At 41.6% G+C, this 25,701-nt stretch overlaps 2 protein-coding genes across 3 annotated transcripts; both read right to left on the reverse strand.

Annotated features, from left to right (window-relative positions):
• Positions 1–4,520: 4,520 nt before the first annotated feature.
• On the reverse strand, positions 4,521–19,137 carry ap2b1 (adaptor related protein complex 2 subunit beta 1). Of its 2 annotated transcripts, XM_084028928.1 has the most exons (22): positions 19,043–19,137; positions 17,175–17,229; positions 16,961–17,066; positions 15,882–16,017; positions 15,245–15,490; positions 14,598–14,788; positions 13,972–14,193; positions 13,579–13,699; positions 13,389–13,484; positions 13,183–13,298; positions 12,774–12,939; positions 12,525–12,623; positions 12,046–12,305; positions 11,738–11,930; positions 11,119–11,160; positions 9,783–9,935; positions 9,368–9,513; positions 9,057–9,186; positions 8,682–8,766; positions 7,974–8,060; positions 7,108–7,262; positions 4,521–6,929 (listed from the first exon to the last, which is right to left on the reverse strand). In XM_084028928.1, exons 2-22 carry the CDS (start codon positions 17,209–17,211, stop codon positions 6,855–6,857), a joined length of 2,862 nt encoding a protein of 953 aa, XP_083885054.1. In that variant the 5' UTR covers positions 17,212–17,229; positions 19,043–19,137; the 3' UTR covers positions 4,521–6,854. The 2 variants fall into 2 exon arrangements, with proteins under 2 accessions (XP_083885054.1, XP_083885055.1); XM_084028929.1 differs by lacking the exon at positions 11,119–11,160.
• Positions 19,138–19,876: 739 nt separating this feature from the next.
• On the reverse strand, positions 19,877–25,690 carry mks1 (MKS transition zone complex subunit 1). The gene is made up of 18 exons (XM_084029186.1): positions 25,352–25,690; positions 25,092–25,213; positions 24,686–24,738; positions 24,407–24,574; positions 23,713–23,810; positions 23,317–23,445; positions 23,016–23,120; positions 22,733–22,841; positions 22,585–22,641; positions 22,239–22,281; positions 22,083–22,145; positions 21,927–21,997; positions 21,769–21,838; positions 21,544–21,651; positions 21,144–21,277; positions 20,724–20,806; positions 20,472–20,569; positions 19,877–20,320 (listed from the first exon to the last, which is right to left on the reverse strand). The coding sequence occupies exons 1-18, from the start codon at positions 25,426–25,428 to the stop codon at positions 20,217–20,219; spliced, it is 1,692 nt and encodes a 563-aa protein (XP_083885312.1). The 5' UTR covers positions 25,429–25,690; the 3' UTR covers positions 19,877–20,216.
• Positions 25,691–25,701: the final 11 nt, after the last annotated feature.

Consider the following 25,701-nt stretch of genomic DNA (forward strand, 5'->3'; position numbering starts at 1 on the left):
AGTTGAACCAGCGACCTAAGGATCCCTGCTTTTATCTACCTACAGTCCTCCGCTCTACCAACTGAGCTATCGAAGGAGGTCAGCAACCACCTGTGGTACAGCTAGTGCATGTACGCTTGAACTAAGGGATAGCTGGAATTTTCCATTTTTCCATTGTAAATCAACAACGAAAATTCCATCCTTCGAACCGGAGTTGAACCAGCGACCTAAGGATCCCTGCTTTTATCTACCTACAGTCCTCCGCTCTACCAACTGAGCTATCGAAGGAGGTCAGCAACCACCTGTGGTACAGCTAGTGCATGTACGCTTGAACTAAGGGATAGCTGGAATTTTCCATTTTTCCATTGTAAATCAACAACGAAAATTCCATCCTTCGAGCCGGAGTTGAACCAGCGACCTAAGGATACCTGCTTTGTTCTACCTACAGTCCTCCGCTCTACCAACTGAGCTATCGAAGGAGGTGAGCCACAAACTGTGGTACAGCTAGTGCATGTACGCCTGAACTAAGTGATAGCTGGATTTTTCGATTTTTCCATTGTAACTCAACAACAAAAATCCCATCCTTCGAGCCGGAGTTGAACCAGCGACCTAAGGATCCCTGCTTTTATCTACCTACAGTCCTCCGCTCTACCAACTGAGCTATCGAAGGAGGTCAGCAACCACCTGTGGTACAGCTAGTGCATGTACGTCTGAACTAAGGGATAGCTGGAATTTTCCATTTTTCCATTGTAAACCAACAACGAAAATTCCATCCTTCGAGCCGGAGTTGAACCAGCGACCTAAGGATACCTGCTTTTATCTACCTACAGTCCTCCGCTCTACCAACTGAGCTATCGAAGGAGGTCAGCAACCACCTGTGGTACAGCTAGTGCATGTACGCCTGAACTAAGGGATAGCTGGAATTTTCCATTTTTCCATTGTAAATCAACAACGAAAATTCCATCCTTCGAGCCGGAGTTGAACCAGCGACCTAAGGATACCTGCTTTGTTCTACCTACAGTCCTCCGCTCTACCAACTGAGCTATCGAAGGAGGTGAGCCACAAACTGTGGTACAGCTAGTGCATGTACGCCTGAACTAAGTGATAGCTGGATTTTTCCATTTTTCCATTGTAACTCTACAACAAAAATCCCATCCTTCGAGCCGGAGTTGAACCAGCGACCTAAGGATACCTGCTTTGATCTACCTACAGTCCTCCGCTCTACCAACTGAGCTATCGAAGGAGTTGACCAGCCACCTGTGGTACAGCTAGTGCATGTACGCCTGAACTAAGGGATAGCTGGATTTTTCCATTTTTCCATTGTAACTCAACAACAAAAATACCATCCTTCGAGCCGGAGTTGAACCAGCGACCTAAGGATACCTGCTTTGTTCTACCTACAGTCCTCCGCTCTACCAACTGAGCTATCGAAGGAGGTGAGCCACAAACTGTGGTACAGCTAGTGCATGTACGCCTGAACTAAGGGATAGCTGGAATTTTCCATTTTTGCATTGTAAACCAACAACGAAAATTCCATCCTTCGAGCCGGAGTTGAACCAGCGACCTAAGGAGCCCTGCTTTTATCTACCTACAGTCCTCCGCTCTACCAACTGAGCTATCGAAGGAGGTCAGGAAACACCTGTGGTACAGCTAGTGTATGTACGCCTGAACTAAGGGATAGCTGGAATTTTCCATTTTTCCATTGTAAATCAACAACGAAAATTCCATCCTTCGAGCCGGAGTTGAACCAGCGACCTAAGGATACCTGCTTTGTTCTACCTACAGTCCTCCGCTCTACCAACTGAGCTATCGAAGGAGGTGAGCCACAAACTGTGGTACAGCTAGTGCATGTACGCCTGAACTAAGTGATAGCTGGATTTTTCCATTTTTCCATTGTAACTCAACAACAAAAATCCCATCCTTCGAGCCGGAGTTGAACCAGCGAACTAAGGATCCCTGCTTTTATCTACCTACAGTCCTCCGCTCTACCAACTGAGCTATCGAAGGAGGTGACCAGCCACCTGTGGTACAGCTAGTGCATGTACGCTTGAACTAAGGGATAGCTGGAATTTTCCATTTTTCCATTGTAAATCAACAACGAAAATTCCATCCTTCGAACCGGAGTTGAACCAGCGACCTAAGGATCCCTGCTTTTATCTACCTACAGTCCTCCGCTCTACCAACTGAGCTATCGAAGGAGGTCAGCAACCACCTGTGGTACAGCTAGTGCATGTACGCTTGAACTAAGGGATAGCTGGAATTTTCCATTTTTCCATTGTAAATCAACAACGAAAATTCCATCCTTCGAGCCGGAGTTGAACCAGCGACCTAAGGATACCTGCTTTGTTCTACCTACAGTCCTCCGCTCTACCAACTGAGCTATCGAAGGAGGTGAGCCACAAACTGTGGTACAGCTAGTGCATGTACGCCTGAACTAAGTGATAGCTGGATTTTTCGATTTTTCCATTGTAACTCAACAACAAAAATCCCATCCTTCGAGCCGGAGTTGAACCAGCGACCTAAGGATCCCTGCTTTTATCTACCTACAGTCCTCCGCTCTACCAACTGAGCTATCGAAGGAGGTCAGCAACCACCTGTGGTACAGCTAGTGCATGTACGTCTGAACTAAGGGATAGCTGGAATTTTCCATTTTTCCATTGTAAACCAACAACGAAAATTCCATCCTTCGAGCCGGAGTTGAACCAGCGACCTAAGGATACCTGCTTTTATCTACCTACAGTCCTCCGCTCTACCAACTGAGCTATCGAAGGAGGTCAGCAACCACCTGTGGTACAGCTAGTGCATGTACGCCTGAACTAAGGGATAGCTGGAATTTTCCATTTTTCCATTGTAAATCAACAACGAAAATTCCATCCTTCGAGCCGGAGTTGAACCAGCGACCTAAGGATACCTGCTTTGTTCTACCTACAGTCCTCCGCTCTACCAACTGAGCTATCGAAGGAGGTGAGCCACAAACTGTGGTACAGCTAGTGCATGTACGCCTGAACTAAGTGATAGCTGGATTTTTCCATTTTTCCATTGTAACTCTACAACAAAAATCCCATCCTTCGAGCCGGAGTTGAACCAGCGACCTAAGGATACCTGCTTTGATCTACCTACAGTCCTCCGCTCTACCAACTGAGCTATCGAAGGAGTTGACCAGCCACCTGTGGTACAGCTAGTGCATGTACGCCTGAACTAAGGGATAGCTGGATTTTTCCATTTTTCCATTGTAACTCAACAACAAAAATACCATCCTTCGAGCCGGAGTTGAACCAGCGACCTAAGGATACCTGCTTTGTTCTACCTACAGTCCTCCGCTCTACCAACTGAGCTATCGAAGGAGGTGAGCCACAAACTGTGGTACAGCTAGTGCATGTACGCCTGAACTAAGGGATAGCTGGAATTTTCCATTTTTGCATTGTAAACCAACAACGAAAATTCCATCCTTCGAGCCGGAGTTGAACCAGCGACCTAAGGAGCCCTGCTTTTATCTACCTACAGTCCTCCGCTCTACCAACTGAGCTATCGAAGGAGGTCAGGAAACACCTGTGGTACAGCTAGTGTATGTACGCCTGAACTAAGGGATAGCTGGAATTTTCCATTTTTCCATTGTAAATCAACAACGAAAATTCCATCCTTCGAGCCGGAGTTGAACCAGCGACCTAAGGATACCTGCTTTGTTCTACCTACAGTCCTCCGCTCTACCAACTGAGCTATCGAAGGAGGTGACCAGCCACCTGTGGTACAGCTAGTGCATGTACGCCTGAACTAAGGGATAGCTGGATTTTTCCATTTTTCCATTGTAACTCAACAACAAAAATACCATCCTTCGAGCCGGAGTTGAACCAGCGACCTAAGGATACCTGCTTTGTTCTACCTACAGTCCTCCGCTCTACCAACTGAGCTATCGAAGGAGCTGAGCCACAAACTGTGGTACAGCTAGTGCATGTACGCCTGAACTAAGGGATAGCTGGAATTTTCCATTTTTCCATTGTAAATCAACAACGAAAATTCCATCCTTCGAGCTGGAGTTGAACCAGCGACCTAAGGATCCCTGCTTTTATCTACCTACAGTCCTCCGCTCTACCAACTGAGCTATCGAAGGAGGTGAGCCACAAACTGTGGTACAGCTAGTGCATGTACGCCTTAACTAAGGGATAGCTGGATTTTTCCATTTTTCCATTGTAACTCAACAACAAAAATACCATCCTTCGAGCCGGAGTTGAACCAGCGACCTAAGGATCCCTGCTTTTATCTACCTACAGTCCTCCGCTCTACCAACTGAGCTATCGAAGGAGGTGAGCTGCAGCATGTGGTAAAGCCACTGCATGTATGCCTGAACCAAGGGATAGCTGGAATTTGGCCATTATGTGCAGTTGATGACCCAGGGATTTAACCCCTCCCCTCCCCTCCCTTCCCAACTGGGACATGGGCTCCAGCAGATTACCGAAAGACATAAAACAAATTTAGATATCAGGCATTGACACAAACAGTGGACTGACTTGGCTGCAATCTTAATAAGATAACATGAGACATCATGTGTTTGACAGTTTAATGATATTAGATGTGGTACTGTGACAACAACAAATAATTTACAACAGGGTTACAGCAATGACGCCATTATAGCTCTCACCATACATCATGTATTGCTGGCCAAAGTTTTGTATGTACTTATGTGTGTGTCCTGGAGACAATGCTGCTTAAAAGATTCATGTTTTTAAATGGAGCAAAGCCACAGCCTAAATGAAAAAAGGATCAAATTAACAGTGGGCTCATGCAAGCATATTTAAAAATGTATTTCTATATTACCATGTCGGGAAAATAGTGTCATCAACACAAAAAGTACTTTCTGTTGAATAGATAGAGGCAAGGCTTCATTTCCTTTTCAGGGTAATACCAAAACATTTAAATGTATTAGTTACATAAACTACACCATCACTGGACTACACTGTACTAGCGTAACTTTGGGCCTTATAGGGCGTATGCACCCTATGTTCTATAGCACACACAAAGGCAACATTAGAAGGTTATATTGACACTAGAGTGTTAAAACATAAGCTTGGCATTTCATTGCATGAATTCTTGGTCCTGTGAGATTGGTTCAGCTGATTTGCCACAGGTTTAGACTGGCCTGAAAATGTCATGAAGAAAACAAAAACAACATGGTATCAAAAAACAGGTGAAAACATTTAAAGCGCATTACAGAATTGAAGCTACTACAACAGTTAAGCCTGTTATAAAAAGGAAACACGCAGAGGTAGATGCACAATAAATAGGAATGACAGTATAGGTGCATAAAGCCGTGTACAACTATGTGGTTGCAGTAAACGGGGCCGTGACAAAAAAAGTTGCATATGAAATGAACTATCAAATATTCCTAAAATGGAGTGGCACTGGTGTGATAACGCAAAATCAATAGTTGCTGTGGTTTGTGTAGTGGTTCCAAGCTAATGACTGAAGACTTAAAAGTTGAAAATAATGGCAAACTGGAGATTTTAAACAAATGTGCTGTGCAATAATTTCAATCAGATGCTTCTTTGCTGTCTGTTCTGCTGACAGTTTGCAATCCTTCACTTAAACAACCTGCAAACATCTTACTACACTGTATTTTTAACATGACTTTATATCTACGTAAAAACGTTTGCTCAATTATGCCAAAACAGGTCCCTCGAAGTTGCTCAACATGACATTTCAGTTCTTTTACTTTTTACATTTAGAATTCTCCGTTTACATCCCAGTCACTTTTGCATTTTTTTTAATTGACCATTAAAATCTAACCCAAAAAAAAGAAAACTTAAAAAAAAGCTAATATCTGTAAGACGTTTACGTGGAGCTTAGGTGAAAAAGGTGGCTTGTTAATAAAGACAGTGCTGAAGGCTGATGCAAAGAAGTTCAAAATAAAGATCTCTATAGGATCTGCTTCTGTGTTTTATAACTTGCAGTGTGAATACCACAAACGTCAGAAAAACTACATTTTGAGTCGCAAAATTCAATGAAATGCCTGGATTTTGGAGTGACATTAGAGTTACCGGGGCTCTGACTTATCTTTAGTCTGCATCTTCTTTTTGGAATGTCATTGAAGTATTTCAATTATTACACAATGGCTCATACTTACGGAGGAAGAAGCAGTTTCTATCTAAATGCTGCACAATTTATAAGTAATCCTATTAAATACAACAAGCTGTGCTGTGTGTTTAAAAGTCATGACAGGAAAAACAGGAGTACAGATGCTGCTCAATGAGCCGACGTCTCTACATGAAACACACTCTGACCTCTAGGAGGCAAACCTGCTGTGGCAGAGACGTCAGCAGCTTCTGACAATCACATTGTTGGTTTCGACTCTTCACACACATTAATGGCAAAAGGAACAAAGCAACACTGGTATTATTCTGTAGGTGCAACTGAAGCAAAGTCAATATCGAAAAACAAATCAAAGCCAAAAGGAGTGTGAGGCATTATGGAAACTGGGGAGATTTTTTTTTTCTCCCACTCATGACAGTGTTACCATCAGTCACATCTTCACAACATTAAGACACAAGTTAAGGATGGAATGATAGACATGTTTTCACTGGGAAATCAAAAAAGAAATGGGGACTTGAATAAGAGGATACAACAATGCTTTCAACTGCCAAAATAAAGGAAACATCAACAGTGTTTGTACTGTTTAACTTCAGCACAATATACACCCACAATACTTTTGACTGACATTTGCCTCATTATCTCTTCAGCGGAATAAAAATCCAAATGATTTAGGATCTATCATTTACTGTTTGATTCCCTTGTTTTGGCAGCTCACTGCAGATGGCAGAAAATGGTAAAACACTGCACTTTGTCGTCAGGATGAAGCGGTGCTGCTGAAGTGTTCCAGCAGACTAGGTCTTCAGCACAGAGTCGTATGTCTGGTAGACGTACTGAGAAACCTCTGGGGCCCGACACTTGAGAGACAACTGTGACAGAGAGAGAGAACAAAGAGTTACAATGGGACAAACCTTTCACTCTTATATGATTTAAGAGCATCCAAAAATCTGACTTTAAACAGCTTACTGTACATTTGAGGTATGCAGGATTGTACAACAGTTATGATCGACTAGTAAAAGTTAATTGCAATTAGTTATAGTACCCTACCGTGTAGTTGGGGTTGCCGGGCTGAATACGGAGCTCAGCCAAGATCCAGATGCCATTGGTTAGCTTCAGGGACTGGTAGAGCATGTCCTGGCCTTCCACATTTCTCTTGGCAATGGTGTAGATGTTGTTACTCTGCAGCTTGCCTGATACCGTGTCTGCAAGACCAAAATCAAGTTAAAGTAATGCACACCTGAAGACGTATGAAACGCAAACTTACAAGGCTGGAATATCTATTGGAACTGTAACCACTATAACGGGGAATAGAATTAGCTCTATGAGGGTTCTAATGAACTATGGCTGGTAACCTTCAGATTTCAGTAAACCTGACCAGGTATTCTACAACACTAGACACGGCGAAGAACAACCACTACAGGCTGTTCGCCATCCTGTAGTGGCACAATTATAGGGGAGTTGGAAGAGTCCTTCAGGTACAGAGGAAATGTCCCAAGATAAGCATGTGGGTGGAGAAAGAAAACACAGAGAGAAGAGTGAGGTCTTTGTAAGAGTTTCAACTGGCAAAACAGCTGGTAGGACATCAGTCCAGACATGATTTCTGAGGGCATTTATGTCTTTGAAGTGAAACTGGTACTAGTCCCGAGATGAGTCCACCAATGTTTTCAATGTCAGGCCTTGGGACCGCGGAGGGATCAAGAGGAGCTCGTTGTAGCAGGGGAGGATGAATGTATGAATGGTTTTAGATTATAGACCTTATTATAGGGCCTACATAAACAGTATAGAATATTTATTTACAAAAATGTGTCTATGCCTCCAGGTAGTCTTAGAAAGAGACAATTGCATTTGGTGAAGAGGACATTTGAAACATCGCTATGCAACTAAGGGCTACTTTATTCCCAAACCTAGCCTACCTGCGTTCAGGTGGCACTCCTTTATCTGGTATTGTAGCTCATTCTCATTAGGGATGTCTTTCCAGGTAGCCAGGAATACCTGTCGCTCTGGAGAAGGAAGAGAACAAACATATATCATCATTAGTGACGTTGAAGCAGAGAGCTGATTTCCAAACAAAGAAACACAACATATTATTGGATGGTTGACACATGTGGAAGTTGATAATGGCCAGTGTTTTGATCTTTCTTGAGTTCTTATTTTAAATTGGCCAGGGGTCTGATTTATTCTAATACTATTTATTATCTAGAGTCTGAATTTGACCGAGCCAATTTCAGAAACTTGATTTTTAGACTTTATTGAATGGTTAGACATGAGTCTTTTTAATTGGAGCAATTTGAATATATTACTATATAATACCTCAATTCATTATTGGTTTTCATTATTTCAGTGCTGTAAATTCAGTGGTATTTAAATGTCGACATTTAAGAGGCAGCAGTGATACAATTTCACAATCAGATTTTCAGTTACAGCTACTAAAACCATGAAGAAATCTTGCAGGTGCTTTCTGTCTCAACTCAAGTAAGAACTATATAAACATTTTCCTAATAATATTTTTTTTCATGCTTCAATCGCTGTGATATTGTGAAGATATTGTTTGTGAAGATATTGTTTGTGATTTGAAGAGAGATGGGATTATGTTCTATAAAGTCATGGTACAACAATCATACCCATTTTTCCATCCTCAACAAAAAATATGTTGAGAGGGATGAGCACGCTGAAGTAGAAGACGTCGATGTTGTTCTTCACAGCCACCTGGACACAGGTAAACAAAGGAGGTTTGATATTTTATATATTGGGTATAACAAGTAATTTACTGTCAATTCCCTGATAAAGAAAACACTCCCTGTACTCCGCATGCTTGTTCTGCACAGCTCAGATGTGCTGGGGTTTAAATTACCATCAGATTGCACCATGTGACGACAGAAATGACATAACATGCTTCGAAAAAAAAACTGTAGTCCAGCACAGATGCTGTTAACAGTTTTCTGTAGCTTTTAAATATTTTGCACTGCTGTTGAACCGGTAAGTGAGAGCATTTGTACCTGCAGATTATTGAGCGGGTCCATCTTCATGACAGGCCCAATGGTGTTAATAGGCAGAGAGACCTCAATAGTCTGGCTGGGCATCAGTGGAGTGTGAACGGGCAAAGGGCTAGTAGGGATCATCCCAAAACTACAGGAAGGACACAAACAAAAATCAAACACTGATGGTTTCAGTCCCTGTATTCAGTTAAATTAAGACACTCATTCGTCTATTTATGAGGTACACCTAGATAAACGACTCTAACACGGCACTACAACATCTATTGTTTCACAGAGATGTTCATTGATGGTAGTAAGATCATCTCACTGACCTGTTCTTGTTGAACTGGACAGCAAAGTCAGTCATGTGTTGCAGGGCCTTGTTGGTGAAGGTCATGTCCATATACATGTGGCCCTGGCGGCGAGAGAATGTCCCGGAGATTTCCAGTCCCTTGGCTTTCACTGCAGGGAGCCATATCTGGTAAAAGACAGGGGCCAGAGTAATCAGTCATTAACATAGTATATACACAACCATTTTACAACCATTACTGAGGAATTAATGAAGAAAAACATCAAAATAACAGCGGATTAAAAACAGTAATGATTTAATAAACGCATGACTTCCTCACCATGGAAGGTCTCACATTACTTTGTAGCTTTGTGTTTTATTGCGAGCGATGCGTCTGTTAAACGACTCATTGTGTGTTACTCATTATTCAAGTGAATTCTGAAGTTGTGTTAACTCACTGATTTGGCGGCTGTATGGCCTCCAGTGGTGTTGGCCATGCCAGTGGAAAGCTCAAACAGGTCGTTAAGGCCACTGCTGACAGCCTGAGGAGCCGGTGTGGGTGATGGAGCGAAAGTACTGGGAACAGACGAGGGGATGAAGTTCTGTCCAACCTAGTGCAATAAAACACACACACACACACAACCTAAGTTACCATCATTTCAGTAAGCATCATTGGCAACTTGATTATTGCTACAAACCTACAAAGAGAAGCACAATTTTAAGTCATGCGAAATGAAGAAACAAAAAAATATATACTATAGCAAGCAATTAGGCAAAGCTCTTTTGACAGTGTGGAAAAAGCTCAAATGTGAGGTGACTTTAGAGAAGCATATGATTTAGGGTATTTTAGCCCATTAATTACAAAGCTATAATGATAATTATGAGCACTGTCCAAATCATGCAAATGTGTTTTAGGATTTTGAGGGTCGTGATGGCAAACTTTCAGTCTGCACTTCCGAAAATACCAACAATAAAAGCTGACATGAAGTTCACTGTGATTGAAGTAAAGCAATTTCAAGTAAAGACTGTAACCCAAAAGGCTTGACGAAATCGTAACTACTCTGCTATAGTTTAGAAGGTTGTCAACATGTATAAATAGTAAATTGCACAGCTGGGAAAACCAGTGTGGAAGCTCAGGTTCTTCCACTTTGCAGCCTCAAGTTACAATCAATCGTTTGAAAATCTGAAATCAATTCATCGCAGTCTCATTATGTTCCACTCAGGAGCGGCGGCTGAGTCAAATGTGACACCTAGTGGTAAAAAAGTGTTTTTCCAGGAGAGAAAATGGTATAAAAACATGGTTAAATCATCTGTGTGGTCTTCTAAATCAGTGGTTCTCAACCTGTGAATCTGGGATAATTTTCCAGGGTTGCAAGATGGTGTTGCAGGAAAAAAAAGCATTAAAAATGCCAATGACATAATTTGCCACGGAACAGATTTTAGTGTGTTTGTAGGAGTCAAAGTGTGCCTGCACATGAATACTGTATCTGACAAGGGATATCCATCCGGTCACAACTGACCCGGAATGCAACAAAACCACAAGACCTGGAGCACATTGGACAACGCCTAGTTACTCAAACTAAACAATGGGCGATTGCAAACACCAACCTGATTATTCTTGGATGTCACAACTTGAAAAGGTTGAGAACCACTGTTCTAACTGAGAGTATAGAGTATAGGTGTGAGATAGAGAAGCCGGGTTTGAACACTTGAAGGAGTTAGTTTGAAAGTGTGGTGGGTTAAATTCAGTGAGCATGCAGCATGCAGACTGCCAAACAGAAGGGCTTGACTTACTGCTGGACTTCCCCCAACACCTCCGCCCAGGTCTCCCCCCAGCTACAAGAGAGAAGAGAGGCCCCCAAAGACAGCATCCAAACATCAGACAGACCAAAACACACAAAGACAGAGACAGAGACTTTCTTAGGAACCGCAAACCCATCAAGAGGAACCCTCATTTTATGGAAAAACAGCAACTCTGCATGGTATGTTAGACATTGAAGATATGACGTCAAAGAGTCCAGCAGCTTGAGGAAGTGAAAGTGACCATTAATACACCATGGCTTAACTTAAAAATCATAATTATTAACATGTCAATGTAACACATTTATTCAGGATTTAAAAATATTTCAAAAACATTTTGTGATATATCAAGTTTTCAGAGCAAAAATCAGGAAATAATTGAAGTTACAAGCATCCTAACAGGAACTCTGTAATCCCAAGAAAACAATTTAATCAAAATTTAATTTGAAAATAAGAAATGTGTTATTCAACAGAGATGAGAAAGCAGCAAGACGGCTCACTTGTTAGCCTTCCATCACCATCATCCGAGATCAGTCGGATCGAATTGGGAAATACAAAATGGTATTGCAGCAACTCTAATTGGTACGCAAACAAGAAAGCACAGAATGCTCACCAAACTGTCCAGGCCTCCTCCCAGAAGGTCGACCGCACCCATCTGCATGGAGGAGACCTGGGGCACATTGACTGGAGGGCCTATGTCCAGGTTCAGCAGATCACCCAGCAGGTCTCCCTGGCTGGGGATCACATGTGGCTGGTCTATGGCAGCTGCTGGCCCGCTGCTCACTGGGCTCTCTCCTGTATCAATGCTGTTATAGGAAAAAACGTAATACTGGTAAGGGACATTAAGTCGAACAGGTTGATATGAATTGATATTTTAGTGCTATTTTAAGGCTAAAACACAAAAATAACTTTGCAACTGACCTGCTGTGCTGCACAGGAAGGTGTTTCCGGTGGATTCCGTGGCTGCCCTCAACAAAGGCGCTGGGCGGTTTGTGATAGACCGAAGCCAGGGAGCCAATGTGGCAGATGAGCTCGTCCAGCAGAGTGGGCTCAATCAGGTCCGTCTCCTCTGAGATCAGGGGCTTCTCTGACAACACCACCTCCTTGGCAGTCACAGGGTCAGTGGACAACAGGCGCCAGTAAATGTAGCCCCTGTCACGCAGGTCAGGGTTGTCAGAGTCCTGCAGGAGCAACACACATGCGGTACGTTGTGTTATTCAGTTTCTTTTCCCATGTATTTAGTGGATAAATTAGATCTTAAGGACTACAGTGGTAGCTAACAGGTATTGATATGCAAAGGAAGGAAGCAAAACCGGGCTATGTACAAGCTTAAAAAAACATTATCCAGCAGTGAATATATAAATAACCTGCACTTCTCCAGAATAAAAGACAACACTCACCTGAGTGGCCAGGCTGAGGACCTGCTGAACCAACTCCTGAGTCTCTGATGGCTTCTTAAGGAACAGTTTCACAATGGCAGTCAGCAGAGTGAGCTGGACCTGTAAATAAAAGTACACTGTTATATTACGGTTATCTTCAGTGTACAATGCCTCCCAAAGTCCTCATCCTCACAGTGGGAGGAGGGGAGGGCTTACTCCACGTAGCCAGCATACTTTTCATCAATCATGACTGAAACCGAATGGACCCACCTGGGTGCTCTCATCATGGAAGCCCTCGAGGAAACTCTCCAGCAACTCGTCAGCGTTGTCGATCCTCTCGGCATACTCGCCAACAATCCAGATCATGGCAGCGCGAGCATCAGGCTCATCCAGGGAGTCCAGATTCTCACAAAGTGTGGCAATGATGCTTTCATACCTGAAGAAAACCAGTATCTCAATGGTCACCATGGAACTACTGTAGGGACATAGAGGTCACCTTCTTTTTGGAAAGTGCTGTAAATGCGATTGCTGACTCAGACTGAGTTGAAAACTGACTAGTTATCATGTAATGACGGGACATGTGAGGGCTTCATGGTCCTGATACAGTGAGCTAGCTCTTGTGAATTGCCTGGATGAACTTCGAAAGGAGATCTTCGAAGGGGTTCAGTGGGAAACATACTTGTTTGGGTACTTGCGGAAGATGTCCCTGATGACCACAATAGCCTCCTGAACCACGTAGTTGACCTTGGTCTGAATCAAGTCCAACAGAGTGCTGACACAGCGCTCAGCTGATTGCTGGAGAGGAGCGACAAGGATGAAGTGAATAAAGAGTCTTGTGCTGAGATGTACATGAGAAGACTTCAGCATTAGTGATTCTTTTCTTACCTCCACTTTGATGGCACAGCGTCCGATGGCTCGTACAGCCTTACGCACGAAGTCGACATCCACCTCTGTGGCATATTCCTTCAGTTCAGCCAGTACCTGACAGAGAACAGAAGGGAAATCATAATTGTTAGAGAGAGCCAAATTATCCTTCTCACAAAGCTTCCATGTACTGTTATCTCATATAAGATACCTGGGCAATGTTGGCCTGAGAGGCCAAGCGGATCATGATGTCCAGTTTCTCCAGTTTCACGTAGATAGGGTCGTTGTACTTGACAAAGAACACCTTGATCTCCTGCTTCAGGATCTCAGGCCTGCATACAAAGCAACACATTACACATTAACCTATGGGAAGACCTCGAGAAACAAGACACAAACAGTCAACAGTCAGAGGAAAATAAGTTTACAATTCATTATTCCAAAAAGCAAAAATACAGAATATTGCAGACGGCAGCAATATAGAATTCACTACAGCAAAAAATAATAAATAAAATATAAAATAAAAATAACTTCAGTTTATATAGCGCCTCTCAAGGAACCCAAGGAAGCCTAATACAACCCAGTGCCTGCTGTTGTGCTCACACACCTTTTCTGAACAATGAGATTGATGTTCCTCAGAGCCACGTACTGGACCTCCGGCTCTCCAGAGAGCAAGGTGACCAGTGGTGGGGATAACTTCTTCAGCAAGGTGTTGTAGTAGTCGGAGTCCTTGGGCAGCAGCTCCAAGAACTTCATCAGCACCTTGACAGCTGACAGCACCACTGCAGAGTTGGCGTGAGACAGCCGGGGAGTGACACGCTCACAGATGCTTTGTACGTGAAAGAGGGAGGGAAAGGTGAGAGTCAGTAAGGGATCAAGAGTCAGTAAGTGGCATTTTTCATTTTAAAAAGGAGAGTTGAGTTGTGATTGTGTAGGTCTTATGTCTGCTGTTGCTTTTAGCTTCTAAGCTTGCTAGAAAAAACAGTGGTGTGGGAGAAGCTCTCTATTGTATTTTAGATTTAATTTGAAATAAATCACACATTTACTTACTTACTACAACATTACCAGGGCAGACGGATCAGGGTGTGTGTAAACAGTATTCATAAAATACACCATACCCCACCATCCAAACGGGTCAAACAATCGCCTATTGTTTCTTAAATCTTCAATAGCTGATATTATGGCCAATTAGCACCAGCATACATCCCATACTTTAGTCATAGTGATTGCTACCTTTGGGCCTCACGCTCATCTTTGGGGTTGTAGTTGGACAAGCAGTCCAGGATGAAGATCTGTCCCCACTCTGTGCACTCGTTGAGGGCCGTCAGCAGCTTGTTGATGTTCTGGGGATTGAGGTCCAGCAGGTTGCTGTTGGGATGAGACTCGCTGATCTCAGATAGGGCAGCAACCGCATTGGCAACAACCTGAAGGACAGAGGTTGTTTGTGATTAGAACTCTCCGTCTCCAAGGGTTGCGAGGAGTGCAGTTCATCACTGCAATCCAAATATAACTCAGGCAAACTCAAATAAGGAGTAAAAACATTACATCAAACGTGATTAATGCAGCTTTAGAGCATCAGAGTGGGCAGATTTGTTGTTGTTATTCTACCTCAGAGCCACTTCTGCAAAACATTTTTGGAGGCAAAAACTTCCCTCTGTTGTATGAACATTTTTATTGGAAGCAACAGAGAGCAGTGGTACTAAACCTGACACTGAAATGCATACAAGCCTCACCTAATCTCAGAAATATCCCAGTTACACTGTGGAGTTTAACCTTTGACACTGATTGTGTTGATGACACACATCGTCGTTCCGTGACTGTCTTGGCATGAAATCAAAACCTAAGAAAATAAGGCTCAGGTTGAAAAGGACGACACCTACCATGGGATTTGAATCAGCAATGAGATCTCTCAGGGAGTCCAGGAAGCCCTGGTCCTCCACCATCTGGGCATTGATGTCATGAAGTTTAGCCACACAGACGGCCGCCGTCTTCCTTACGTATGGATCCTCGTCCTTCAGGCATTTTCTCAGCGGCTCACACAGGTACTCAGTGATCTTGTCAACCCGGATGCAGCCCATGGTACGGACAGCCAGAGCCCGGATCAGAGGGTTGGGGTCCTCACAGTCCTAGAGGGAGAGACAAAGAGGCATTGCCACTGTGACCCAAAAGCCAAATTCCATCATTTTCTATGAATAACAGTTCTAAGGCCATAAATGTATCCTTTGTGTTTTTAGCAAAAGCATCCAGCTGATTAAGGTTTGATAGCAGTCATAACTGATATAGATTTGGCTACAGACTTAAAGGTTATTCTAATGGTATAATCGTACATACTGGTACAATTTCTAAAATGTCCAAAAGGTACAACTGAATTAATTTTAGAGAGGTGCTGTATTTTGATTCAGGAGTCAGGTGCACATTCTTGTCATATCCAACAGTTGGAAAAACATAAAATCTATAATTTACTCCCAAATATGACATCATACGCAACCAAAAAAACAAATTAATTAAGGGACTTGCCTTGACAAAGCTGTTGACGGCCATGATGGCCATGTCGGGCTGGCTCTTGGCGTAGTTCATTAAGTAGAGGTAGACCAACTTCTTTAGTTCCAGGTTGTCGGTCTGCATGCAGTTCACCACATCTGGGAACAAAGAACTGACAGCAAAGCAAGACTCAGTCAGTTTACATAATGAGGCTATCAAGGCTGTTTCTTTCATTTGTTTACATCGTGAGCAATGTGATAAACAAGTCACCCAAAAGCCCAATATATACTATTGCAGAAGTGCTTAGACAATCTGAAAGCTCTCTTTACAAAACACAAGTCCAGATTTGCTGTCCGATTGGCCAGATGTGCAACAGTATTAAACTGGGCAGAGCTCCAAGTGCTCCACAAACGGTTCTCCCCACATTCCTAACATTCCTACGTCTGTGTTTAGTTTTCACTTTTAAAAACCTTTTAATGCTTTTGCAGTTCCTTCTGGCGTTTCCCTCAAAGTATTGCCTAATTCGCTTGACCGCTTACAATTGGAAGCACTCAGCTATCAATGAAAGTAATTGGACCTTGCATTTAGTTTCACTTCCTGAGCAGAGTCAAAATAGTTCCAGGAATCGTCACCAAAGTAGGTTGAGTTACGTCCAATGACTTTCCTCTGGCCTCTTGTTGGAAGGAGGAGTAGCTGGCTGCAGCGTGCAGAGCGGGGCTTGGTTCAACGCCAAATGTTTAAATCCACACGTCATGATTTTTACTATGATTTCATAGCATCAAACGACAATCAACATATTACCCAGCCCATTGGTGTGGGGTTTTTGATTATTATTTTGGCCAGTATGGCTAAATTGCATCGATTTCTGCAATATATGATAGTTAACAGAAGTGGAGAACACTGGAAGCATAAGCAGATCCTGCAACAACAGCTACACATTACTGTGGAAGTGAACCTGATTCCAGCAGCTTAATCTTGTGGGGGAGATTTACAATAGTGAAGATTGCCAATTAAAACTAACACACTTGAGCAATTATAGTCTGGCCAAGTTTCGATGTGCTGAAATAATACAATCGGTTAGTAATTGATAAACTAGACCAGTTTTAAATAAATACCTGACATCCTTGCCAACAGTCATGGCAGCAATGACCTTCTTTACTGCCTCTTTTCTCTTCTCCTTCTTCTCATTGTTCAGCTCAGCCTTCAGTTCAAAAATCTCCCCTGTAAGACAAAAAGAGTGTTCAGCATCGTTTAATGTATTGTCAGACATTGTGAAATAGATGATTTCTGACTCATGATTAGTTCAGCACCATTTCCTTCCTTACTCACCTTTCTTGTTTGTTGTGAAATATTTGGAGTCCGTCATGGTTGTGGTCCTTTAAGTCTGTACGAAGAAATTCATACATAAATTATTTACTTTAACCATCCCCAATGTCTCTTTTGACATAGAATGAGTTAATTCAAAGTCCATTTGTTTTTACTGTCTCTGTTCTGTTACCATGTGCCATAATTATGAAAACATGTTAGTTCATCTGCTCTGCCTCCAATGTTATCTGATTTTTTTTAATGAACATTTATATTATCTGCAATTTATAGATTTTAATTGGATTCAGTCTGGATTTGAATACAGGGTTGAAAGATTGACAACAACACTGGTATATTGCCTTTTCCAGTATTCATATAGATGACTGTGCAGTTGCATAGCATTTACTTGCATCCGTTTTTTAATTATTCTGCAGATCTCAAGGTTGCATGCTGTTGTATGAAAACTGAAACACATACCCTTGATGTTTTAGATCCTTACTGACATAAGTATGAGGGAATAACACTATATGGTTAAAAGTATGTGGACACAATAAGTGAGTTCTTCTGCCTTATGCAGGTGCATAACACGAAAACAGAGCCATTTAAATGACAGACATCTGCAGTAGAAGAAGTGTGGCTGTGCTCAGTGACTTTCAACGTGGCACTGTCACAGGATACCATCTTTCCCACAAGTCAGATTTCTGCCCCAGTCAGCTAAAAGTGCTGCTATTGTGAAGTAGAAATGTCGTGCAGCAGCAGCAGCAGCAGCAGCAGCAACAGCAACAGCAGCAGAGCAGCAGCAGCAGCACAAGCTTGCAGAGGGGGACTGCCAAACCTTAATGCTATAGCAGCATAAAATGATATTTTAGTTCCCCACCTCAACAACACTGTTGTAGCTCAGTGGGAGCAAGTAATCCATAGCAGATTCCACAATATTGTTAATTAGTGCTTAACGTTAGTTGCAAATTCCTTTGCAGATTTAGATTATTGATAATTAACGAAATACAAATCAACTACTAGATAATAATACCAGCTACAAAACGGGTGATGTTTGGATACTAATGCTTTTGTAAACTAGTATTTCAACACTGTTATTGTTAGTCAACGTGTAATAGCGTAGTACTTCTTCCACCACTGGTGTCCACATACTTTTGACAAAGTAACGTCAACTATAGACATCAGGTTTGCACATTCAGCGCGTCCAATGGAACCCGATAGTATAGGTGAATTGCGTTTTACCTGCAACCATAGGCAGCACAATGCGTTAAATGCGTAGCGTACACGTATTTAGCTAACGCTACTTCCCATAGCTTTAACGTTAACTGTAACGCTAGCTGTAACGTTGACGTCAATGTCATCCGTTCGCTGGTTAAACTACCGCTAAACCTAAATGAGTTGTGACATTTCCGATAACGCTCCGATGACGTGATAACGAGTGACTGTGGTTTGACCTCTCTCCGACGTCAAGGTAGCTAACGTTACAATTATCTCGACACACGGCGGTTTCACTTTGCCTACGTTAGCTTGCTACGATGCTAACGTTAAATGTACCAGTTTAACGGTTGGCGCTAAAGCTACCTCTGGACTAGCGATGCTAGCTCGTTAAAAAAAACAACAAACTAACGTTATAAACGGCTATGTTGTATCCGGCATCGTTATTCGGCAAGCAGTTTCTCACTCGGCTGTGACTTGTAATGTAACAGCTTTAAATCTGACGTCTAAACAGAAAAAAAGTGATCAGCGGCCCAGTTCCCATTGCTGCTTGCTGACAGGGAGCTCTGTTATTAACGTTAACGTGCGTGACGAGCTGCCCAGCTGACCGGTCGCCACGGAATCACACAAAGATAGCAATAACGTTATAGGAATGTTGAACTGCTGAATGTTTCCGATACCTGATTGAGTGTATGTCTGCGGGAGGTGCGGGTGCAAGACGCAGGTTGGTCCCTTCCTTTTGCCTGGTTTGAGGAAGATGGAGAACGGGGATTGCGATGGTGCGTTCACTGTCATCGGAAACTGGAGCACTTCCCTCTGGAGTGGAGACTGTAATTTGACCGACCCCAATGCTTTATAGACGACAAAACGTTAAATGGTTGGCTAATAGTGAAGGTGGCACTCTATATGCAGGCCTATGTAATTGGCCGGACACACCAAACGCAGCAAGGTCATAAGGGATGACAGTGACATCACCAATAATCGACTGCATATGGATGATGTGGACAGATAAATCATCTCCGTTGCCGTTTTCGTAGAAAAAAAAAACACTTTAAGAGCTGCATCTAAATTGCGATTTTAGTTTTATATTCAAATACAACGAATTTTAGGCGTGACTGGTAACGGCACCAGAATTTCCCACAGCATTGAACGTTGCAATAGAGGACAGATTTAATTCACTGACAGTTGAATGTTTGTAGCTGCATTTTCAAAGTTATTAAAGAATATAGTGAAGGAAAGTGTAAGTAACATAAAACAGAAATACTCAAATAAAGCACAATTGTAGACAAAAGTACAGTGCTTAAGTAAGTTTACTTTTTTTGCTATTACATAATGTATAATGCAGGTATTATTTTCTATGAAATTTGACGGAAAGTTGCAATAATCACAATGCAAAAAAATATGCAAAAATAATGGTTGTAGTTCATATAAAAACGTTTATATTACATCAAATATGATTCTATTTGAAATAACCAATGGGAAATATACAATCCAAATGTAAAAAAAGCATTTTATTTTCTGTTCCATCAGTTTTCACAAGCCTCACTGCATCTATAACTCTAAAAAAGACCCTTTTTACTCAAATCTGAGACAAAGAGTGACTGTACAAAGAATTCAATGCATGGTGATACAATACTTACTACCCGACCCTGCCCGGTTAGCTTTGCTTACAAAGAATAAATAGCAATAAGACACTGATTTCTTCTCCCTGACTCATCATTATACATCATAGTCCTATCATTAAATGTGCAATATTTTTAAATGGCAACTCATAATTGCTGGTAATGTCAGCATCGCTAACATTCTACATAGTAGCTGTAAGCCCTTTGGTAGAATGACAGTCCTTTTGTAGAACTATGCAGAGGATTCAAATGGGAGTTGGGAGGTGGTGTTGACAAGGTCTCTGGGAAGACTTTCTCGGGCCTCTTGCATCTTTTTCCTGGCCCTCTGGAAGGCCTCTGGAAATCATTTATTGAAATTGTTTAAACTACAAAGTTAATAATGTAAAACAAATCATTAATAGATAATGACAAACTCCAACTTATTTCGCACAAAGTAGATCTAAATCAAAGTGAAACTGAATAACTAATTCTGAGGGAATGTCTTTACCCAGGATGGTGCAAACAGCTCCTTGCTGACTAAATCCTCCCAGCTGGTCAAAAACTTTCTGCCTTCTCTTCTTTAACATGGTGGCATCAACAAAGGCCCTGAAACATAACAACATGGATACACTAAACCACACAGACACTTTACAGAATATTATGATAAATAATTGTGATGAATGAAATATTTGACATTAAGTCTGTACACAAACAAGTACTGAGGTTGAGAATAATCTCGACACCCACAAGGTGCACTTACCTGGCTTGCTGGATGCAGTGCAGGTTAAAGACGACACTTCCTGTGGTTTCAGTGCAAAAGCCAAAGCGACTCAGCCTCTCTCCCTGCAGCCATATATGGAAGAATAAAACAAAAAAAAAAAAAAAAATACCAACAGTATCATTAATAACAGCATGAGCATGGACATAAAAAAGTGCAGATACCAAAATATTCAGAGTATGTGGTCAAATGTATCAGGAGGGAAGTGTTTACCAAGAGTCAACAATGTGTCTGTGTGAACTAAAACTAAATGTGACCAGAGCTGTGTTTGTTCACAAGAAAACTCCACAGGGTATAAGAAACTGTATTTTTACAAAGACATTAGACATGGTATAATTTATGCAATGGAAAATAAATATTATAACATATATATATTTACTCTCTCAGGAGCTTCCATACTACCTTGAAAGTCCCTGGTATTCTGACATAGCTGTGGTCTTCAAGCTCTGGAGAACCTCCAATAAAGAAGCGCCTCAGTGCAGAGACTGTCCCCGTCTGAAGGGGTCTCCACGTGTGGCATGTTATTGTATGTTTTCCTGAAACACACAAAAGTGCACACACAAAATGCTTTGCTTATACTCCTCTACTTTACAAAATCCCTGAAAATAAAGAAGTCAGGTATTAAATGTTTTATCATGAAACAAAGGTTGGCTATCCTGCAAACAATTTGATGTCAAAGAAAAAGTCAAACATTTGATCGTTCAGCTTCTACTATGGCAGGAATCTGCTGCTTTTTGTTTTCTCTATTAATAACATAAATGAACATAACTGTTACAACAACATCACAGTGTACACATCATACCAGGCATGGCTGGAAAAAGCAGAAAGCCATAGCCTTCAGTTCGATAGCGTTGCCAGGAATCCAAAGAAAGAACCTTGAAGTAGATCACTGGCCACTGGGGAATTGCTTCTGAAATAAGTAGAAAACTAACGCATCAGTCAAATCTCCTAAATGCAGTGCTATATTATTAACCTAAACAAAATCATTCACATCTAGCTAATGCTACATTCCATGGCTGATACTAACCCTCACTCTCTTTTTCACACATGTAGAAAGCCTCGAAGCTGAAGGGGTAACTGAAGAAAGCTACATTTTCCTGTTGGCAGAGAAAATACTGAGGGTTTAACAAATCTTCCCAGCCACCCCCTGAAGTTGTTCACCAGTCACTTGTACAGTATACACACCTTTCCTAATGTTTTGGCCCGGCAGGTCTGCGTAACCCCTGAGAGAGACTGGAATGGCAAGCTGGACCAATCTTAAAACACACAGGAATAATGCAAGTTGAAGTACAAGCATAAACATCACAGTGTGAATCTTGTCATATACTGTATGTGACTTACTGTTCGGAAGTTCCATGAAGAAGTGGATGTATAAGTTATCATATTCAAAGCCTTTGGCTGAAACTGGATAAAGAGAAGAAGGAGATTTAAATGCCAAATTATGTTAGACATAAATCCCATAGATATATAGAGTAGTGATGACCACAGCTTTCTCACCTATCTCTCCATTCATCAGGTAACGCAGAACACCTAAAGGAGGCTAAGGGGGAGAGATATCATCAGTGCAAAAGCATTTGCCACAGAGACCACAATAAAAAGCATTAAAATAGTTAGTTACGATTTAGTTTTCGTTTGAATATTAATGTTGGAGCAATCATTAATGAAGTCATTTTCGAGCAAAGATCTCAAAAGTGTTGGTTCCGGCTTCTGAAATGTGAGGATCTGCTGCTTTTTGTTGTCATATATGACAGTGGTCGGACAAAACATGCTATTTGAATATGTCAGGTTTGGTAAGCTATAGAAAGGTCAGCCGATAAAAAAGGTTCTGCAAAAAATGACTTACCATTTCAAAGTCCTGTCCAACGAGGCTACTGAGGTACTCCTTGTGTCGTACGTACAGCTAGAGACAGAGAAAAGGGAATATGTCCATTATTGTTTGACTCCATAGAATGGAATATGGTCTTAAGCAAACATGATGGAGATTAACTCACGTCTTTGTACATGTTCTGCTCCCTCTCTTTTTCCTCTGGTTGCATGGCTGTGCATACATTATCCACAGTGAGACGCCAAACTTCTCTCTTCTCCCCCTGTGTTACAATCCTGCACAACAACAACAACACCAGACAGTGTTTCCTTTCATTTGTCCAAAAACATGCATCCCTTTCTCCTCACAATACAACTAAGCGTGGCTAACTAATACATTTCCATGAGTTATTTTAAAACATACATCAGTACTGGAGCCACAAACACTCTCCTCCCATCTTGTCAACTTGCCTGTAAGGCTCGTTGCCTTTGTTGAAATCAGGTTTTACAATGACTGTTCCATTGCCATCTGTTTTTATGGTTACCAGCACATATTCATTCTCTTTCTGGCCCAGTCTGAGAAAGCAAAGACACAGAGAGAAAATCATCACAATAAAACCACAAATCCACATGTAGATCTTTAATTTAATACCACATGGCACATTATTGATAACATTAAAGGATGAGGATGTTTCCATGTTTTTTTCCATGCAGCAAGTCAAACCGTCACGTGGGACAATAAAGAGTGAACTGAATGGAAATGAGGCCTTACCTTCCTGGGGGGGCCAAGTCTCCCATGATGAGCATGGTCTGCATGGCATTATTCACCACGTGACTGTTCTTCACAAACTCCTCTGTGGGCTCCCAATTGATGATCTTTGACTTAGGGATACTACAATCACTGTAAAATACACCAGACCATCCTATCACATGACTGTAACGAATATTTAACATTAAAAAAGACCATCTTTGGGGAATAATAAGCATCTTTGGATGAAAGTTTTTAAGAAATTTGATCCTAACTGCACTATCTTTACAAAATGTAATGCATGTAGTGTACGTTCGACAGACATGAAGTTAGTTACAAGGGGAGACTAATTGTGTGCATTTTGATCCCCATGAAAGATTGTCTGGGTTATCAGTCCATGAAATAAGTGACTTCACTTACATGGTACGTCTCTCCTGTCTTCTGTGTCTCACGCTCGCCATCCTTTCAGCCAGGAATGTGGGCCTGGATTTATTTGTGGTCAATAAGTCAGCAGAGTGCTGTTTTCAGGATGAAAAAACAACAGACTAAAACACAGTTATAGACAAGAATTGAAGAATCCTGCTGCACTGACAGCCCTAAATGGTTTGTGTGTGAAACCAAAGTTAAACTAACTATTAGTAATATATCACAGTCATCACAAATATAAAGACTGACTGAAAGGAGTTTCAGTTGTTAACTCTTCTACAATGAAGCCAGATGTGGCAGTAAGAATGTCTGCTTTCATGACAGGGAGAAAAAAACTTAAAAAGCTTCTGTATTCATACATGTTTTCAATCTTAACCCACCATTATTATGTATTATTTAGACATATTTCATAACAAATTATCAATTTGAAGGTACCCGAGGAACAGTGATCACTGAACACCAAAAAGTGTGCAATTACTTGAGCTTCATGTATGTATGTGAAAATGTTTTTTTTTTCACAATATAAATAAAATATTTTAAATATTGTTTTTGAAAACTATGTAGAAAATATTATTGAAATATACAAAAAATCTTCATGAAAAAGTCAGGAAAATATATGTGGAAAATCATGCTGTAATGTGAAATTTTGGATGATGGCGTTGACAATGTGGGATACAGCTGAACCTACCAGTTGGTGGAATGGAAGTCCACTTGTGTAGCGGTCATGATCCGTGTATGTGAAAATCCTGTGATTACGTCGGCCCTTGGCCTTGTTCAGGGCTTTGACTTCTGTGTGGTACTGACGGTCCAGAGGGGTCTGACAAACTGCCTCATTCTGGAACAGCTCCATCTCATACTGGGACCACAGACAGGGAGGCATGATAGTGAGGAGGTGGAGTAAAATTAGCTTTTAAACTTGATCTTTAACTTGTTTCCAATCATTATAATATGTAACACTAAGCACTACCTGACTGAAGAGTTTCTCCTGCCAGCCCACCACCAGCTCCTCCTCATTATCACCTGGAGTGAGAAATGTTTAGTTATTAAAATGTGCTTTGAAGGAAAGATCTTCTCCAAAAATGTGTAGTTAAATACAAGTATTAAATAATGTTGATTTGTTTGATGGAATATTACTTTCCGTGGGCTGCAGAACAAATAAAGACAACAGGCCAAATAGCCAACTTTTCACAATGTCAAGACAAAAAATTGCTTTGAGTAAAAGGCTTACTATTAGTTGCCAGCATTAAACCAACAAGTACTGATGAGTTTGAAAGTCTAGCAGGCAAATGCATGGAAGTGTAAAAACTGTAACTGTCCAAACTGAACATCAACTTCAACATCAGTCCTTCTCCCGGCAGTAGCAATAATTGTACCTATCTGGCCTTGTGAGGTGAGGGTTTCCAGTTCCATGGCTCCTCGGTCTTGCTGGGACAGAACTTGCTGCTGGAGGTGCTTAGAGAGTGCTGCCGTGGAGGTCATCCTCTCTATACGCACCCTAAAGTGGGGGAAACACGTTTATTTTACCACTGCTAAGTGTCAACTCTAACTGTATATACTGCATCACATTCTGTAGGATAATGTGTTGGTTCTGTTCTGTGAGAACCATGTATCTCTAAAAAGGATAATTACTGACCTTATTCTCAGGTTTGTAACAGCATCCCGGGACCGATACACGGCTTCTCCGGTGTCTGTGTTCCAACTGTCTGCCATTAATGCGAAGTTAATATCCAGCAAGTAAACATTCGAGAAACGTTAGCTCCTCGACGGGTAGCTAGGCTAGCTCGTGTGTTATCTTGCGTAAGCACACGCACTTAGTTTCTTTTTATTCTGTTTTTGTACTCGCGACAACATACAATGTATTGGCTAACTGCTTGGAGCGATTCCAAGGGTACGCGACAAGACAGTCGGTGAATTAACGGGTGTTGTAAGTAGCAGCTACCACGAGAAGCTAACTAGCTTTCAGTATAATCCAGGCAAATAGTT

The sequence above is a fragment of the Eutrigla gurnardus genome (assembly GCF_963514095.1).
Source record: "Eutrigla gurnardus genome assembly, chromosome: 15".
Taxonomy (NCBI): domain Eukaryota; kingdom Metazoa; phylum Chordata; class Actinopteri; order Perciformes; family Triglidae; genus Eutrigla; species Eutrigla gurnardus.